Source organism: Micropterus dolomieu, linkage group LG14 (genome assembly GCF_021292245.1).
Source record: "Micropterus dolomieu isolate WLL.071019.BEF.003 ecotype Adirondacks linkage group LG14, ASM2129224v1, whole genome shotgun sequence".
Lineage (NCBI taxonomy): Eukaryota > Metazoa > Chordata > Actinopteri > Centrarchiformes > Centrarchidae > Micropterus > Micropterus dolomieu.
In genome coordinates this window covers 6,600,964-6,620,771 of record NC_060163.1, presented here as the reverse complement: position 1 = coordinate 6,620,771, position 19,808 = coordinate 6,600,964, and the positions used below count along the sequence as shown (strand labels likewise).

At 41.0% G+C, this 19,808-nt stretch overlaps 2 protein-coding genes across 3 annotated transcripts in view; one reads left to right on the top strand and one right to left on the bottom strand.

The window, feature by feature from the left end:
• Nucleotides 1-19,808, top strand: part of pkd1b (polycystic kidney disease 1b) — a 58,954-nt gene that overhangs the window by 31,982 nt on the left and 7,164 nt on the right. The gene's annotated exons all lie outside the window — the stretch shown is intronic.
• Nucleotides 15,575-19,017, bottom strand: LOC123983121. Of its 2 annotated transcripts, XM_046069251.1 has the most exons (4): nt 18,763-19,017; nt 18,132-18,179; nt 16,911-17,927; nt 15,575-16,641 (listed from the first exon to the last, which is right to left on the bottom strand). In XM_046069251.1, the coding sequence occupies exons 2-4, from the start codon at nt 18,159-18,161 to the stop codon at nt 16,549-16,551; spliced, it is 1,140 nt and encodes a 379-aa protein (XP_045925207.1). In that variant the 5' UTR covers nt 18,162-18,179; nt 18,763-19,017; the 3' UTR covers nt 15,575-16,548. The 2 variants fall into 2 exon arrangements, with proteins under 2 accessions (XP_045925207.1, XP_045925206.1); XM_046069250.1 differs by having other exon boundaries at nt 16,911-18,179; nt 18,763-19,014.

The window sequence follows — 19,808 nt, the reverse complement described above, 5'->3', positions numbered from 1 at the left end:
CAAGTCGATGGGATAAAACTGGTTAAAACTCTCTTGTTGCTGGTGAGGGACCTCTGAGTAAGAGGCCACGGGGGTAATAGAGGCTCTGATTGACACCACCTTATTGGTAAAACCTGGGATTGTGTTTATGTGTAGTAATGAGTTCAGAAAAATAGTGTGTTCTCGCATCCTTAACCATGTTATTGTAGTTATTTAATAAATCCTTCAGACTGAGATAATGGACTTGGATACTGGATTTTTTCCATCTGCGCTCTGCTTTCCTGCATTCCCTTTTTCGGCTGCGAATGCTGTCATTTATCCAGGGTTGCTTACTAGCTTTAGACGTAGGCCTAACCTTTAGAGGAGCAGTAATATTTAGTGACAACAAGCAGATATGATTAAAGTGATCAACCAGATTGTTGGTGTTGGAATCAGACAGGTGTTGGCTTTGGCTCTGAAAGAATGTGCAAAACTCTGAAACACTTTGTTCATTAAAGATGCGAGAACACACGGAGCTTGGTGAGGCGGCATGAGTAACAGGCGAATCGCAGCTAAAAACAATACATCTGTGGTCAGATATGGTCATGTCCACTAATTCCACCGAGGAAATGCTGACACCCAGGGTAAAAACCAAGTCCAGTGTATGACCACAGTTATGTGTTTGCCCTTTGACATGTTGTTTGAAGTTAAAAGAAGTGGCCATATTTAAAAAGTCAGTTGCATTAACATTGGTGAGGTAATCGCCACAAAGAACAATTCTGTCATAATTTAAAACCAGAGTAGCTAAAAATTCAGGAAGCTCTGATAAAAATCCTCCAGGCGGTTTTTGGGGCCTATAAATTATAACAAATATGATAGGTTGCAGCCTTCCAAGTTTAAGAGTGAGAACTTCAAAGGAGTTAAATTCATCACAGCGTAGTTGATGACTTACTTGACAGAGATCTCACATTGAAGAGAGCCATTTTAAATGAGTTTGTTTTGGGTGCTGGAGTTGGTGCAGTTGTCCTAATCCTTATAAGATTACTATGATTTCTGTGTGGGATGTGCACATTTCGGTTTACTGGTCTATGTGTGATGATAACAGGAACAGATGTCTTTGGAACAGCGCTGGGAGCAGACAGCTTTACATGCCAGCAGGTGGAGACAGTTTGTGGGAGTGAGGCAGAGATCTGCACACACCATGAGCCCTGCAAGCGGGCTGGAGCTAGTCGTGGAGGCCAAGGAGTCTACTGAAGCGGCCAGCACCGCGACCAACTGTGGGAATGGGACCAGAGATAAAAACGGACTTTCCACACTGCTTTAAAAAGTTAAAAATCTGATTTTGTCAACTCAGACTGCTGAAGAGCTGTGTCATTTGTTCCGACATGGACTATCACTCTTGTGATGGAGGACGGGAGCGACGGCATTAGGTCCTGGAGTTTTTTAAAATGTCAGCCGTGGTGGCACCGGGGAAGCAGTGAGTGGTAGCGTTAAAGAAACGGATGTTTCTGGTTATGGAGTCACCAATTATTAATTCAACACTGCGTGCGGACTGAAGATGGAGTGTGTGAGCTACCGAGTGTTGTGTTGGAGTAGCAGTAACAGACCTGAGAGAAGGGCTACCCGACGGTGCAGGGTAGAGACGGCCTCCGGAGCGTCTGAGCACAGCCTCCTTCAGGATTCTACGTTGGGAAGCGGAGGTTTTTGACCGGGATGATGGGGCGGCCCAGCCGATCTCCGTTTGCCACCAGTGCAGGAGATGCAACAGTGTCGGCAGGCACTGTCCGCCGAAAGAGATCCGTATCAGAGAGACTCAAAACTGCAGGTGCATCCGCTGGATGGACCGGAGTGTTGTCAGACAGGGCTGCATAGCAGTTGGAGAGGCCGATGTGCGGAGGAGAGGCAGCCCCGTCCATGCCTCTCTTTGGAGTCAAGCAGGAGGAAAGCCTTGGAAGGGAAGAGGGGTTCCATAGCACGGTGTCCTGGATGTTAGCGGTTGCGCTAAGAGAAACAATCTGTTTGGCTTGTACTGAAGCCACATCCATAAAGCCAGTCAGCAGGGAATCTTTCTCTTTGAGTTCCTCTGAAAGTCGTCGGATGTCTTCCATAAGGTCAGTAATCTTTTTGTTCGCTTTCTTAAGGAGTGTGGAGTCCTCATGGGGCAGAGTTATCTCTGCTAGCATAACGTTAGTTGCCAGAGCTTTGTTGTGATCAGTAGTGTTGATAGCGTTTTTACGGTCATTTATCTTAAAATTCATGTTGGATGACTAAAATCCTTAACCCACATAAAACTTAAAGTTAAATAAAAAGGATATAAAAATGTAACGTACAAGGAATTTTTTTTTTGGTGTTAAGGTGCTTCACGCAGACAGACATACAGTTAAAATAAATAGATGTAGAAATATATAAATATGTAATAAACAAATGCAAGTTATATAACAATAACAGAAGAATAGAGAAAAATAATACAACTGACAACACAGTTTGTAACTAGTGAGTGACGAGCAGGCTCTGCATGCACAGTGAACCAGCAATCCCAATATTATCAGTTGATAAATTCTTTTAGGATGCTTAATTATTTTCAAATACAGCAAGTGAAGTAATCTGATGAAACTTTCTGTATTTTTTCATGTCGGAATATATATCGCAAAAAAGAAAAATATTGTAATGTGAGTTTTTTCCAATATTGTGCAGCCCTAATATAGAGCCACCTGCACTATCTGCCATGAACAATTTAAATTTTTTTGAAAAAATGCCTTGCTTAGATTTATATTCAGTGAACAAACAGAAAAAACAGCTAGCAGACAAAAAGATGTGTATTGGATGCCTCACCTCTAGACTAATTAATAGCTAACCAACAGAGATAAGAGCGACGGGAGGGGCTAAAATACACTGCGAAATTTGCATAAAGGTTGATGGGACACCGGTCTTATTTCTGGGTATACTTTCCCCAGAGGTCGGTAGTTATATTTTAAATACAGACTGGGCATTTTGTCTTGTGTACATGTGGCATGTTATCTAACCAGGAGATGATCACCTATCATTTTGTTTGTTGATGTTCACTTCACCTTTATCTGTGGTTGTAAGAATTCAGTGGTATTCACATCAAATAAAGGACTTGGGGAAATAGTGGGGATTTGGGGACAGTAGTGTGCCTGTGGTTGTTTATTTTTATTTTATTTACTAAGTTAAGTATTTTTTAAGTAAAAAGTACTTGTTTTTGCAAAATAACAGTACTTTTACTTGAGTATAGTTTTTGGATACTCTACCCACTACTGACTCTCCCCACTTAGAATATGATGAAAGTTGGAAATGGTTGTAGCTGCTGCAAAGTAAACAGAAATGGACCATTTTTCTCTTCATTTCACATACTAACCAATCTCCCACTGGAGTTTACCCTTTAACTTGTACTGTATTTGTTGTACCAGGGAAGTCGCTACTCATTCTGTATTGAACCTCTTACAATGATTCCTGTCCTTGTTTTTGCAGCCCTGGCCCCATTTTGCCTCATTATTTTCAATGGAAATAGTGTTCTTTTGGAGTTGGTTCCTGCCAAGTGCTAGAAGTTAAAAACACTTTAAAGTTTTACACAAAAAAAAGCACTTTAAGTAGGTTTTCAATAGTCGCTTGGCAACAGCAGCAGCGACCGGCACCTCCAGTGCCTCGAACATGCTTCTTATAAGCCAAAAGAAAGAAGTGGCCAGTGGAGACTGATGCTTAAACTTCCTTTCAGTGAAGGACGTTATATGAGGTGGAAATCCAGGTCTTGAGGGGTTGAGAATGAAGTGGAGGGCATACACATGCACACCTATATACATCAGGGCAAATGCAAAATAGGAATGTTATTGCAGAAGAATTAATGTAAATTTTTCTCTCTCCATATATTATTATGAAAAAGAAAAATGTGTAATTGCACAATGTAGAAGCAGTATTCTCCCATATATTTGACTGGGCATTTCAGGCTCTTCCAAAATGCTGGTAATTAAAAAGTTCCTCTTTACGCGTATGGTTTTTGCATTGTACATTAAAGTCACGTGTTCTCTCTAAACCCATGATTCAATCAATACCTGTTAAGCATAGACTCCTGGCACCCTCATCTTGTCTGACCACCATCTCTCATTATGATCCCAGCCTTCCTTTCCCTCTTGTCCCTAAAGCATGCTGGGAGTTGCGTTTCATGCCACTGGGGGCTGGTGCATTTTGTGGCAGACGTCAAGATCTACCCCTTGATTTTTTAGTGAGATAACTCACTCACAAGGTGACTAAAGCAGGGGGTTTAAAGTGCGTATGTGTGCTTTATCCTAAGTGTAAGTTTGTTCACTGGAGTGCACACGCACATACGGAATATAATCTGGCAGGATAAAGCACTGTATTAAAGAGGATCCAGACAAACGACCACCTGCTGTGTAGACAGAAACGTGAGCAGGCCAAATAAGAGCTAGTGGAATTCACTGTTTCTTATAAGGGCTGTGTCCCGTCAAATACAAACTTAATTACTCTGAACAGTCAAACTATGAGGAAGAAATCCTTACCTGCATTGATTTGTGGAACAAAATTGGATCCTGAGGTATTCAGTTTGCATTTTTGTAGTAAGTGATATTTGTAAGTGGTATTTGTATTTGGTTGGTGAGAGAGTCGAGAGTGAATCAAACAGTAAAAAAGGGCCATGAAACCAAAACAATTAACTGAAAGATGCTAAAATGTGTTGTAGAGCTGAAGGGCACTGCAGAGGTGGGTGATGATTCTCAGTGAGCCCTTTCCCCTTCCAGATAGTCATTTAAACCATTGTTAGTATAAAAATATTGATTAGTGCAGCTTTAAGTCTGTAAATGCAGCTTCCTTAGCTTCCATGATGATGATTGGGGGGAAAGAAAGCAAATGAACTTGGTTATTACTTCCATGTCAACTCAAGTTCACTGTGAATATAAAGAGTTTTTATAGACTGATTTGTCATACACAGGCTTATAGTTCAATCATGTGCATACTTTGAAGAAGTGCACTAATGACTCCCCCCCCCTTTCTGGTTGGTTGGCACAGTAGTCCTTTTAAACACCAACGTAAACCTCTCCATTTCTTACGAGTCGCTCCAAAAGTATAGCCGTATCATGTTCACTACCTGCCTCTGCAGATATAAGTTAAGATGTTTATTTTCATCCCATACCTGGTGCATGGAAAACCAGAAGTCAGTGGTGACTCGTTGTAAACACCCAGATTGGATGTTGGATTGAATGGTGTCACTGAAACCGGACCTCTGCGTAATGATAGGTAATCACTGCATTAACCTGGCAGATTACATGATTCAGAGACGTCACTGGAAGATGGTGATGGAACCCAGACACAGGTGGAGATGACGTGTGCACACACTCACACCAAATATATACAAATGCACACAAGCCTGAATGCATGTGCAACCAGCCCATATGTACACCGCAATGGACGGAACAAATTCGTTCGTTTGTTTGACCTTCAACCTATCTGCTGATCCAAACCCCTTGCTTTCAGTAATGGGCCTCCTCTTCCAGTAAACTCTCTCCTTTTCCTTCCCGTAACGGCTACTTTGTGTATACATGGTCTTCAAACCACAGAACAGCACGTGACGGAAACTGATGGGAGGAAAAAAAATTGAAGATGGAGTGACTAGTCATGTATTAACTGGAAAAAAAGTACGTGAAACATTATGTCCAGGTCTTAAAATACAATGGTTAGAAATGGTGAACATGCTGAATCGATTATCAACAACTGCAGTTCTGCCATGAAAAGAAACTATGCCATATTCCTGCCTCTACTTTCTATTTATGCTGGGAAAGTACTTGAAACTAGTCAGGATTTGTTTCACCTGCAATCCTGAAAACTTTAAAAAAAAAACAAAAAAAAAACTACCCCAAATCCCATCATTTTCCAATGTACTGCTCATGATCAGGCTGTGGTGTGACCTCGGTGGCCAGTTCATCAGTAAGACGTTTAGCTATTGGCTGCCTGTCGCAGCAACGGAGGTTTATGGCTCCTGCTAAATCTCCAGGGAGGGCTGTAACAGTGCAGAACAACAATAGGGCCGATTCTGTGTTTAGTCTGCGTCTGCGGGGCTTACAGCAGATTTTGCACTTTGAAACAAGACCCTGGCTTTCTACCAAAGACTTTAAGACTCTCTCGCAGCTAGCTTATTACATCTTAGTTTACTTTTCATCCGTGTCCAAGGCACACACAAACACATACATCATCACACCCAGACCACAAATTGAAATTCACTGCTCCCCAATCTCTGCTGGCCATCTCTTGATGCTGCTTCGTTCTTCTTATGTTCTTCTGTACAAAAATGATTGGTGTGGAGGGGGGGGGGGCTGAACCTAAAGACTTAATTTTTTAAAGATTAAAGATTAAGACCCTCCCCAGCATTATTAATATTTACTCTGGATCTTCCCCTTGACTTTAAAAAAAAAACACACCGACACAGGTGGAGTCAACGTGCACGCACACACATACACACCACATATATATATAACCAAATCACACAATTTAAGTGGAATTAGCATTTGCCAAAATGATCAGAAAAAACATCAAAGTTACGCACCTTGATGCACCATTTTGGCAATTTTATAATCAAGAGCTTCCACTGTGATTTTACTGTATACGACACAGGTGGATTTAACATATCAGAGTCTGTTTACAGGTCTTAAGGAGTACTACTGCATTTGTAAAAAAAAAAAAAAAAAAGGTTATAAAACGTATGTGGAAAAGCTGATAAACTGACATCAAGTGACATCACTTAAGGCAAGTGACATCAAGGGTAGCATCTAGAAGCTACCTTAGCTGCTATGACCATAACAAACCTTAATGGCAGAACCAAAATGTGTGCGGTTTAGTTTAATTGTGGGCAATGTAGGCAAGAAGAATGCATGTAATAGAAAATGGTTTTGCTGCATCAGTTTTGCTACTTTAAAAAAAAACTGTCCAACATGAGTCTGTGTTACAGGAGTGCAATGTTAAATAGCACCCTCCCCAAGAGAAAAGACTCCGTAACTCTCCCCCTTTTCAGACCACCTCTATCATTTTCATACTGTCCTCATAAACTACCTTGAGAAGGTGCTATGTAGCCAGGCAGGTATGTAGGTTAGTTTAGAACAACTGGCTTTTAATATTCAAGTCAGACCAAACACACACACACACACACACACACACACAACATTTAATACTTGTCTCTGTCAGACATCTTTTGGTTTCTGTGGCTTCTCGGCAGCCCAGAAGGAGCCTTGTCTAAATAAATTTTAACTTGTCAATATACTGGGGGAGAATCAGCCTTGTCAATCACGTCATGCACCCGCCCGCCACAGGGTTACGAGCGGCGACTCTGGTGGGCTCCCCCCCTCCCCGTCTCTCCATTCCTCCCTCCGTCCTCCTGCCATAAGAATGGGGAGGGATGTGGAAGTCCAAAACACACAAATGATCAGGTGCTGAACATTTACAGCGCTTGGGTCTTACGGCTCAGCCCTGGGGTCTAGCTGGGTAAAAGCCAAACGGCTCCTTTTTTGTTGTATTTTTATTTTTGTAAGACAGTGCTCAGTCCATGGCTGATTATTTTTACGGCTGGGGAAGTTAAGGCTTCTGTCTGATTTGTGGTGGAAAGCTATAATAAAGCTTACCTTTACCCCGCTGCTGACCCAGAGCAAGAAGGGATGGTGGAAGATTATTGTTTGTTTGTTTGTATCGAGTTTATCTAAACATGTGATAGTGGTAGTGTCATTTTTATCCATCCCTAAACCTTTAAACTGTTGACTTTATGTAATTGACAATGACTTTATGTAATTGACTCCAGCTGAAAAAGTGAAACATGCACAGAGATTAACCTTTGCACATTTAAAGAAATCTAAAATCAACTCACTTTTTATTGTTATGTTGTTATTTTTGCAATATCCCCATTGATAGAAAGGCGGTGGCCAAAATAATAGAAACACCGGTTAGTATACAATTTAAAGGCACCACGGACTGCAACCTCCAAAAAGACCAGTTGAATCAACAGCTCTCTAAAGTATTCAATAAACTGAACATTATAACCTTCCATCTTAGAGTTATTGCTGGACTGCTGGACTAGATGTACCTAATAAACTGGTAAAGGAGTGTCTGCTTTAATTGTGACCTGCCAAGCGACTGCATATCTTTAAGCTAACTGATGAAATAACTTCAAATGGCAACATTTATTTTCAATACTTTACATGGTCCATATTCACCTGTTAAATACAGATGCTATGATAAAAGCAATGGTCTATATTTGACTGCACAAACCACCCTTCATTCTGAGTTTCTCCCCTTAGGTCATAGATGTAGAGTACCACGATTCAGTGCAGTAGGAGCAAAAACTCCTTTGTTCTTTGTTCTCCCTGCTAAATTCTCTCAGGTAACCTCATAACCGCATCTTTATGTTTTTAAAGTGGTCACAGTTTTTGTTTGGTCTTTTTACTTGTGCTGTTTATCTGATCCTTGTATGTTTTTATCTTGTGTTCTGAATACAAGTGAAGTTTCCCACTTCCACACTTCATCCATCCATCATCAACCACTTATCCTGCGTACAGGGTCGCAGGGGCTGGAGCCAATCTCAAACATCGGGCAAAAGGCGGGGTACACCCTGGACAGGTTGCCAGTCCATCGCAGGGCTACACAGACACACAACCACTCACACTCACATTCACACCTAAGGTAAATTTTCCACACTTCATCAGGAAATTAATTTATAAAAAGTCAAGATAGGTTTCTAGGCAAAGACATTTAGATGTACTAAGTTTATTCTTTCTACGTTTCCGTCAATTATTGTACAGCATTACACAGTCTGTTTTTTTATGCAGTCAAACTAATCTACTGTCTACTGTTTGTCATTACTTTCAGTTCCGTTTCATGAGAGCTGCCATGCTATTTTAGTGTCATATGGTGACCCAAATATCCATTACATATTTCATAATAAACATGTTCAAATATATTGAATGTCCACTCAAAACTTTGGCAAATATCTGCAGCTTCAAATGTATAAAAAACACGTGTGGAATGTGCACAGGCTACTAATAGCCATACACACTCGTGCATCACACCACAGTGGGAAATTACTACCAGATACACAAACATTTTGTTTGTGATCGGTATGTTACACAACATCAGTCACTTGGGCAGGAAACCAACCATCTTATTTTAAACCTAATATCTAGTTGGCTGGTAAAAGAGTGACAGTGGCACCAGCCATGTTGGCCTGTAGACAAATTAGTTATTTTCCTTGTTGAAAACACACACAGAAACAGTAAAAATACACACTATAAATCCGGTCATGTCCAAGTTTAGCTGAACCCTGATTAACAGTGTCACTATAAATCACTGGGTTGATTCAGCGCTAAACCAGACCTGAGGCTGATTGGGGAGGCATGAAGAAAATGAGTCAAAGAGGGGGGAGCGAGGGGAAGAGAGGAGGGGAACATGAATGTGGGAGGTGGAAAGAACAAAGTGGCAACATTTACAAAAAAAAAAAAAAAACAAGGGTGGGGAGGAGTGAAGAATTAGAGGTGGATGAGAGGACAGAGGAGAGACAACAATCAGGCAGAGATCAAAAAATGAATGACAAGAAGAGATACAGGAAAGACAGAAATGTTAAAGTAATAAAGGCACTCATAGGGATTTCCTTCAATGTGTCATGTTGTTGTCAGTGAAATCCAGTTAAGCCAAAGCACATTTCTCTGTGATATTTCGAAAGCGTTGAAAACATTTACTGCGCTGTAAACTTTTTGGGACGTTAATCGAACTTGACATTTTGAATTTAATTAGACGGTGTGAGTTTGTGGCAACAGTAGCAGCGAGCGTGGGGAGTGTTTGTCTGTACACATGTTCCTACTTTATTGTGAACTCTGCTGACCGCAGTTTGAAAAAAACGCGCAGCGGTTGGGCCAAAACCAGGACGCCAATAAAACTGGTCCAGGTAGAAAGCGAGGGAGAGAGAGAGGCATTAACAGAAGTAGAGACAGTCAGACAGACAGACAGCAGGGTTTATGTGGATTAGCTGTTCATATATACTGTTTAAGGTCACAAGTACAATTCCTCCAAAACCCAATTTGAGTCTATCATCCGGGGAACTTTTCAGTATTCTGTTGATGACGTTTTCTGCTGATCATCATGTGTGGACACTTAAAAAAAGAATTCCTTCCTTTATGTCAGAGGAACAGATCTATAATGCACTGACTACAAAAGTTCTTCTTGTTTCAAAATTTTGGTGAAATATGCTTATTCACTTTTTTTCTGGGGGTGAGATGAAAAGATTGATACCCCTCTCATGTGTGTGTTCAGTATGGAGCTGGAGTCAGAATGTAGTTAGCCTAGCTTAGCATAATGACTTAAAGCAGGGGAAACAGCTAGCGCTGTCCAAAGTTTCAAATAATATTCTTAGAAGCCTGCCTAAAGCTCACTAATTAGCACGTTGTAGCTGGTTTGTTAAATCAATACACAAATAGAAACTTTTTTTTTCACCCTCAAAATTGGATATATCCAGGGTAGCTGTTTCCTGACATCTTTTTTTAACGCACTGATGTGGGACTGATGTTATTCTTCTTATCTCAGACTAAGCCAAACTATGTCTTTTTTAAAATATTTAATTACATAAAGGGGTGCAACAACTAATCGACGTAGTTGTCAAAAATCGATTATTAAATTTGTTGCCGACGAATTTAATAATTGATACGTTCATGGCGTCATCACCCTTTGCGACACCGTCAGCTTAACAGAGTAAAGTGATGTGAACAGTAATGTTACTAAATCAACATCAGCGCTGCAGTAGCACCTTCACAACCTAAATCCTCCAGAGTGTGGCAGCATTTCACTCTTTACTCAGCCAGAAAGGTCGTGAACTGCAGCAAAGCTGAGCTCTGCTGGAAACACCGGAGCATCTGAAGAGGAGGCGCGAAACTTTTTGTCTCTGTGGATGATGAAGACTCGTCTCGGTAATCTAGTTAGCGAGCTAGCTTCACGTTTAAGGTGTGTTACTTCACGTTATGATCTGAATCGTTTTCTATACAGTTGGTCAGTTTGATTGATTGTTACAGTAATGATGCTGTGAGTAGCACATAATTATGATACACAATGGCCGCGTTCACATTCCAGATTAGCCCTGACTTTACAATCATAAACGATGCATCGCTCATGGCAACGTTCCCAGCTGGAGAACATGTTGCTGCAGAGTGCGCAAGATTAGGCAACACCGGACAATTTCCTTCTTTCTAAAGAAGTGAAAACAGTTCTCCTGGAACTTTCTGTTGCTGCAGCAGAAACGTTCATTAAAAGATGCATTTTTGAAAGCAGTATTTATTTTATTGTCTTGACTGTAAATTAGCACATGCCTAAAACAACCTCAGGTTTAATTTAAAGGCTAATAGCTAAATGAGAGGCATTGTCATTTTGCGATTCAATAATCCACAGCTTAATCGACTAGCAAAACAGTCGTTTGTTGCAGCCCTAATATAAAGAACAGTATAAAAGACATTTCCATATATAATCAATAAAATGTTTTGGGATACTTATCTAATGTGGCTGATCCTTTCAGGTATATTTCTAGAACAATTTTCAGTGAACCATCATGTATTTTTGTGAGTCAGGATGATTTTTAACCATACCAGTTTTGGTTGCAAACGGAGAAAATAGAAATGTTTTTTTATATATTGCATGTGAATTTACCAATGTTCAAAGCTGTCAGACAGGCCACATATATTAATTATAAAGTTTAATATTTTTGATTTGACTTCTGAGAACATGTGACTCAACTCTTGTCACTCAGCATTACATGCTCAAGTGTCAACATGGAGCACCAGAGCAAAAACCGACGCTTTTATTCTCACTTATTTCAATGAATCGAGAACTCGGCATGTTGATGACATCTGGTACATCCTTTTGACAGTTAAGAAACAAAATGAAAAGTGTACTGCGAGAAAGAGGTGTGAGCAGAGAGAATAACCCAAAGAAAGACAGAGTGAAAGTGTTAAAAAGAGAGGGGAGGGGAAAGACCGGCAACAAGTAGGAAACCTCCAGAACATGCGTCAGTCTGGAAGGTGACACCTCTAGACCAATGAAAGTTTCCACTACACAGACACACATACCAATACACACACTTGTGTTTGGGTTGCTATGTGTTTGTTGGGCAGGTTGAGAGGTGTGTGTGTTGTGTGAAAGACATGGTGACTGTTTGTGGCGCTGGGTGGGTAAATAGGTGGTGGCAAGGGTGTGTATGGGGTGGAGTGAGTGCCTGTGTGTGTGTGGGTGTGTGTGTATAAGGGGCGTGTGTAAGGGTGTGGTGCGTAAAAGTGTGTGTTTATGTCCTGGTGGCATGCAGCAGCCGTCTGTGCATAAATAGGAGCATGTCAATGGTAGGTAAAGTGCTAGTGATGTCACGGGTATGTTTCCAATATGTGGGCTTCTTTTTTTGTCTGTGTGGGTATTTGTGTGTGTGGATGTGTGTGTGTGCGCCGCCTGTAAAGATTTGCAGCGTCACACAGCCGTGTTTTCCCCTGTTTGTGAATGAGCCATACCCTGGACAAAGCCACCACATCCTTTTCTTTCTCTAAAGTGTAAAGTTAGTATTTCTTCTAAAACACACGTATACACTTAACAAATCCTTTTTTTAATGGACTTACAAAGACAATAGCAAGCAGGCAAATATCTTAAGAAGTCAAAATGAATTTTAGAGGTGAAACAACTGCGAGTGAGTGGACGTGAATGTGAGTGGACGTGAATGGACTCTTAATTTGCACCAGGCAATTGCAAAGGGTTAGCCTCCTTTGTGTTGCAACCCAATAGCAAACTGCAGTGTATCATAGACACGCAGAATCAGTGGTGGACATTGACAATAGCACAGAGGCGAGAGAAAAAAGGATGGTCTGCAGTTTCTGGTGAGTTTCTTAGCTACAGGGACAGGGGCAGCAAACTACAACAAATACTCATTCATGATTTCAAAATGAATTGCTTTTATCAAAAACGGACCAACACCAACAACAAGAGTTTTCTTCAGGCGTCAAGCCCCTACAATGGACACGTCAAAGAGGATCTCCTGTCTGTCAAGTTGGACTGGACCCTATTCCTGACAGGTCACTGGAGACGCTTTACTCCCCTTTATCAAATGCACCCTCATTCCAGCCTGTCAACAAATTGAGTGAACGGGGACCGGTTTGTGTTCCCATACAAATGCTTACACTCACAGGGCAGTGCTGTAAACACTAACAGGCTTACCTTATTCTTGATAATCTGTTGATAGTGATTATGACTGGCCTGGAAAATACAAGGAAGCCCTGGATCTATGACTGGTTGGTGTTAAAAGGCGTTGGGACCATATAAGTATCAAGAACGAAAAATTGTTCAGCACTCGTTTTCATCCAATTTCCTGTGCCTATGTCTTAAGTCTTAGAAAAATTGGACAGGCCGTTATATTGGCCCATATCAGGTTTTTGCAGAAATGTCAGTAGCAGTAAATGTCAAAAGTCAAAGGTTTGGGAATTATTAGAGCATCTGATTACAGCAGTTGCGTATTGGTCAATTTAAAAAAATTTATTTATTTTTTTTATTTAAAAGGGACAGTGCACATTAATGAACATGCCCAAATGTAAATGAGCCAGATTTAGCCATACAGATTAATTTTCATCTGGAGTCCCTGGCAGATTGATGTTATAAGAACATTAAAACATGGCATACAGACAACATTAAAAAAACAACATGCACTTAAAATCATAAGCAGACAACACAGAAGCATGGACAAAACATTAAAACACAAATTACATAAGCACAGACAAAATCAGACAAGCACAAATAATATGACACGTAGAATACCTCGACCTCGTGAGTACAGGAATATATAAAAACAATTACAAAAGCATTACTGCACATTATGACTACATGTTTGATTGTCCAGTAACCACTATTTTATAGCTTTTGAAAAGGTAGTAAGAGAAGAAATGTTTCTTATTTCTTTAGATATCGTATTCCAGGTATGCGCTGCTCGGTAGGAAAAGGCTGACTGTCCGAAGGACCTTTTCCTCTATGGTATTTTACAGTCACCTCTGGAAGTAGCTCTGGTGGATGAGTTAAGGTGTTGTGTAACAAATTCATTGAGTGGAGGGGGGCTAAACCATGGAACATTTTTTATACAAGCAAGATATCAGCAAATTTTACCATATTTTCCCAGTTTAAAAAAACATGCTTCTTTAAAATGTTACAATGATAATATGAATTTGACTTATCCATTTTTTTCAAAGCCCACTTATAAACTGTTTCTACTGACTATAATGCAGTCCTTCCTTTCTGTGTCCAGCTGGTCATACAGTAGTTCATATGTGACAATATCACAGCATTGATGTAGAACTTTGAGGCCTCTGTAGTTAAATTACTCCTAATGTGTCAAATATTTACCAAATTGAATTTAATCCTGTTTACAACTTTTTTAACTTGAGATTTAAATGTCAGTGTTCTTCCTGCTACAGTAACCTCTGGGACTGGATCTTTATTTGCAGATTTTGAAAAGAACATGCATACAGTTTTGCTGGCATTAAGATGTAAAAAAGAGTTTGTTAGCCAATTAGAGATATTGACCGTAGAAGCTGATAGGTTCTTAGCCACTTGGTTCTTGTTTTTTGCATGTACATATATGACCATATCATCAGTGTACATCTGACAAGTTAATGCAGAAGGGTAAACTTCAGGTAGGTCATTAATATACAGACAGAACAACAGAGGACCCAAGGTTGAACCTGAAATTTTATGGTCTATGCGAACACATTGTATCTAAAAGTTGCGACTGTAGCCATTTGATGATACTGGATGAAAAATTAAACTGTATCAAAGGCTTTCTTCAAATCAAGGAAGACCGCCCCAACTACACCTCCTTGGTCCAGTTTAGCCAATATATTTTCCTAAAGAAAACAGCTGTTTTAGTGGAATGATATTTTCGAAAGCCAAATTGCATAGATAAATTTTTTGGCAATTTTTGATACTCACTGTTCGATTTCTGGAAGTACAGTTACTGTAATATGGGGTATATGTTAGTCTTACATTCCTTAGTCATTGCTTGTTCTGCCTGCTCCAGCAATGTTACCTATTATTTTGTAGTTGCTGGCTGCTTTTGCCTGCGCCAAGCAAAGCCATGCTAGCCCAACAGCTAGCTCGTCATGTATAGCATGTCTAACTTTTGGTTCATTCATATCCCCACTTAGCAAGGATATGTCTTAATTTCCTTAAATTATGTCCAAATCTCAGCCTTTATCTGAACCGGCACCACTTCATTGGATGTCTATAGCTCCACTCCTTACATCAGTAGTGTGGTCTTCAGCGTGGTCTCCGTTGCATTGTCCGCCATCTTTGGACAGCCAACTGTGAAGGAAGGATTTTATGAATTTTTTTCACTTTGCCTTTGTGACTTTTTCTTCATGTCAGAAGTTTTATTGTTAGGTGGCTTAAATTCAGGGTGAGCACCTTTTTATCAGTTACGGAAGGTTCAAATGTCAACAAAGTCCAGCAGTCATGTTCCTTTTATCCCTTAGTCCAGTAAAGTACTAGAACCATTGATACATGCAGTATTCATTTAGAAAAGCAGACAGATAAACAATGTAAAAACACAGGACAAATTTATAAATATTTATTCTAAAGAGGTTTAGGTGAAGAGGTGGACAGAAAGAAGGGGAGGTAGAGAGACATGGAGGTGGAGGGTTGAGAAAATGAGGAGGAGGTTGAGAAAATGTGGGGGATATAGGGAGAAGAAGGTGGGAGTGAGGGTGGAGGGTTGAGAAAATGAGGAGGAGGTTGAGAAAATGGGGGGATATAGGGGAAAGAAGGTGGGAGTGAGGGGGGAGGGTTGAGAAAATGAGGAGGAGGTTGAGAAAATGGGGGGATATAGGGGAAAGAAGGTGGGAGTGAGGGTGGAGGGTTGAGAAAATGAGGAGGAGGTTGAGAAAATGAGGAGGAGGTTGAGAAAATGGGGGGGATATAGGGGAAAGAAGGTGGGAGTGAGGGTGGAGGGTTGAGTAAATGAGGAGGAGGTTGAGAAAATGAGGAGGAGGTTGAGAAAATGGGGGGGATATAGGGGAAAGAAGGTGGGAGTGAGGGTGGAGGGTTGAGAAAATGAGGAGGAGGTTGAGAAAATGGGGGGATATAGGGAAAAGAAGGTGGGAGTGAGGGTGGAGGGTTGGTGTCTTGACAGCCTCAGTGGACTGCAGTATCTTTTGAGCTTCATCAATCACATGGGAGACGAGCAGTTGGCCTGCTCAGTGATGGCACTGTTGGTGGAGGAAGAAGAGACACAGGAGCAAATGTCATGCTCTCCTCTGACCTGATGGATCCTGTGTCGGTGGTCCAGATATGTCTAAAATCCTCTGCCTTTATTTTTAAATGTTTGTTAAAGCCAATTAGTAGTTTTACAGAAAGCATTTAGAGAAGGGGTAGGGGTTGTGGAGAAGCATGGAGGAGGCAGGGTTGGGGGATAAGAAAATGAGGGGCATTGAGGGGGCAAGAAGGTTTTGGGGGGGGGGGAGTAGGGAATAGGGGGCAGGGATGGAGTGGGGGTTTAAGAGAAAGACAAATGGTGTGACGTTATTATCTTTACATGTCAAGACAACTTCTGCACAACTGCCATTTCCAAAAAGGAGGTTGCTTCGTCTTTTTCTCCTCCTCCTTCTTCATCTTCTTCTCATTCTTTTGGGGAAAGTCATAAAAAACCATCAGTACAGAAACACAAATAAACATCTACAGTCCAAAAAAAAGCTAATCAGGGTATGATTCAAGATTGGCATTCAGGTTAATTATGGAATGAAGGGAAGGAAAGAACGCAGCAGAGATGTTGAGCTGCCTGAGACAGTTCCTTCACAGTGTCTCTGCTGGTCTGTTCCACCTGTTATATCTGGTTATATCTATTTCTGTGTACTTTTAAAGTTGTCGCACTTTTCATGTAAGTAGATCCTTACCTTTGAGAAGATATTGTGGAAGAAGCGTAAGAAGCAGTTGCTCTTTTTTGCCTTGGTCTCTGCAACAGGCCGAGAGGAGTCCACAGACGTCTGGCTGAAGGTTTCTTTGTCCTGGTTGATGGACTGAAGAGTTAAAGAATTGCTTACGTCTTCCTGATCCAAATCTTCATGTGGAGCTACCTTATTATTTTTTCTCTGCCATCCACTGAAACACCTCTTCCACTTCTTCTTCTCAGTGGACTGCAATGTCTTTACAGCCTCACTGGACTGCAGTGTCTTTAAAGCCTCACTGCACTGTGGTGTCTTAACAGCCTCAGTGGACTGCAGCGTATTCACTACCTCAGTGGATTGCTGTGTCAAGAGAGCTTCAGTGGACTGCGACATCATTAAAGCCTCAGTGGACTGGGGTGTCTTCACAGCCTCAGTGGACTGCGGTGTCTTCACAGCCTCACTGGACTGCAGTGTCTTTACAGCCTCAGTGCACTGTGGTGTCTTAACAGCCTCAGTGGACTGCAGCGTATTCACTACCTCAGTGGATTGCTGTGTCAAGAGAGCTTCAGTGGACTGCGACATCATTAAAGCCTCAGTGGACTGGGGTGTCTTCACAGCCTCAGTGGACTGCGGTGTTTTGACAGCCTCAGTGGACTGCAGTGTCTTTGCAGCATCGGTGGACTGCAGTGCCTTGACAGCCTCGTCAATCACGTAGGAGACGAGCATTTTGCCTGCCTCTGTGATGGCAGTGATGCTGATGGTGGAGGAAGAAGAGACACAGGAGGCAGAACTTGTTGAGATGTTGTCAATGCTCATGGAAGACCAAGAAGAGGAACACGTTGATATGCTCTCCTCGCTGATGATGGGATGGATGCTAGGGCAAGTGATCTCTTTGTCATCAAACATGTCATCGCAGTGCATCAGATCATCAAGATCCTCAGAGGTCTGATCACTGGTTCCTGATACAGGGATGTTGGTATTCTCAGCGGTCTCTGAGTTTCTGGAGAACGCAGGAGAGCTGGAGATTTTGCCCGCAACAGCGCATGAGCAGTGAGTTGAAGAACTGCTCATCTCTTCCTGATCCAAATCTTCAAGTGGAGCTACCTGAATCTTTTTCCTCTGCCATCCACTGAAACACCTCTTCCACTTCTTCTTCTCAGAGGACCGCAGTGTCTTAACAGTATTCTCAACGGTCTTTGAGTTTATGGAGAACGCAGGAGAGCTGGAGATTTTGTCCATGTTCTCTGCTTCTTTATCCATGTTACTTGAATCAGATATCTAGAGGAGAAACACAAACATTGGAAAACTGTGAGATGTGCTATCTATCTATCTATTTGATGTGTTCATACTGCAAACAGTGCATATGATTACTCATAGTGACTTTATATATATCATGACTCTAAATTGTGCTTATAGATTTATTTTTATCAAAATCAATTCTTGTGATTTTCCTCCTTGTATTTCTTTTTTTCTTGTATGGGAGTTATCCCTTAAAAAAGAACACATAATCAACATACATCTTATACATATTGCACAGCACCCTATCATATGTCACAGTATACAGAATTTCTACATGTGATCAGTTTACTTATAAGCATATGTGGTTAAATAAGCATACATCAACACAAGTTATCTGGTGATTGTTCAGATGTCATGCCTGTAAAAATCTAGTCTGTGACAGCTGAGCTGATGCTGCCTGTCCCCGAGCTCACACTGAAACTCACTCACTGCTGCTGTTTCACAGAATTTCCTTCACTAAAAACGTCTTCATCATCTTTTTATATGTTTTAAATTGTGCAAATTAATCTCTAAACTCTAAACCAACTTAGTGCTTAAGCTTCTGTAAAGTGCATTTACTTACCAGTCTCTGTTCAGACAAATAAGGTGAGCTGGTTTCACTTATTCTGGCTTTGTTTTTCTTTCTTTTCTGTTCTGAGCCTTTTGTCTTCAGGTTTTCTCAGTTGGAGTAGTGTGTTTTCCTCTTGTGGTTAAACGTTTGTAGTTTGTAGTTTAGTGCTGGTAATGTCTCTGTAGTGTTCACTGTGGAGAAGCAGGTCTAAACTGAACTTCTGGATCAGTCTGCAGGAGGGAACACTGACACAGCGTGAGGTCACAGAACTCTGGGTGTTCTGATAGAACCCTGGGTGTTCCAATTAGAGCTCTGGGTGTTCTGATAGAACACGTGTTGGCACTTGCGACTGTATTATTTACATTAAAATTTATAATTGAATATATACAATGTATGTAAATGTATAATTGAATATATACAATGTATGTAAATGTATAATTGAATATATACAGTTTATGTATAAATATATATATATATATCTACACACACAGTGAGGTTTTCTAACTTCATGGTCAGATTAACCTGTTTGAAATATGATCACAAATATTATATTGGGCCTCCTCTACATGTAAATACGGCAGGGCCTGGCTTAGTTGATATTATGGTTCAAAATTCATGTAAAAAAGTGTGCAAATAATTAAATTACCATAAAACACTTGACACACTATGACAGGACCCATAGATATACTCTGTACTCATACTCTGCTTCAGTATGTCACAGTACATGACACTTCCGACACCATGCTTGACTGTAGGCAAGACACACTTGTCTTTGTACTCATCTGGTTGCCGCCACACACGCTTGACACCATCTTAACCAAATAAGTTTATCTTGGTCTCATCAGACCGCAGGACATGGTACCAGTAGTCCTTGTTCTGAAGCCATGAATATACTCGGGAGCGGACACGGACATGGACAGTTGCGAACCCCGCGGAAGCGGACTGCTTTAATCTGTTAATACTACTTTCTGCAGTCAGCTTGGCGGACACGTTCCACACATGCGCAGTAGATCAGTTGGTGCCCTGGTAGCACGGAGCCTTGCGAACTCACGGACGTG

What these genes read in the sequence shown, in the direction of transcription:
- LOC123983121 (XM_046069250.1), bottom strand. Translation starts at nt 18,161, where the DNA reads ATGGATAAAGAAGCAGAGAACATGGACAAAATCTCCAGCTCTCCTGCG. An exon ending in TCCACAATATCTTCTCAAAG is followed by an intron (nt 16,642 to 16,910) that starts GTAAGGATCTAC and finishes TTTCCCCAAAAG; the next exon opens with AATGAGAAGAAGATGAAGAA.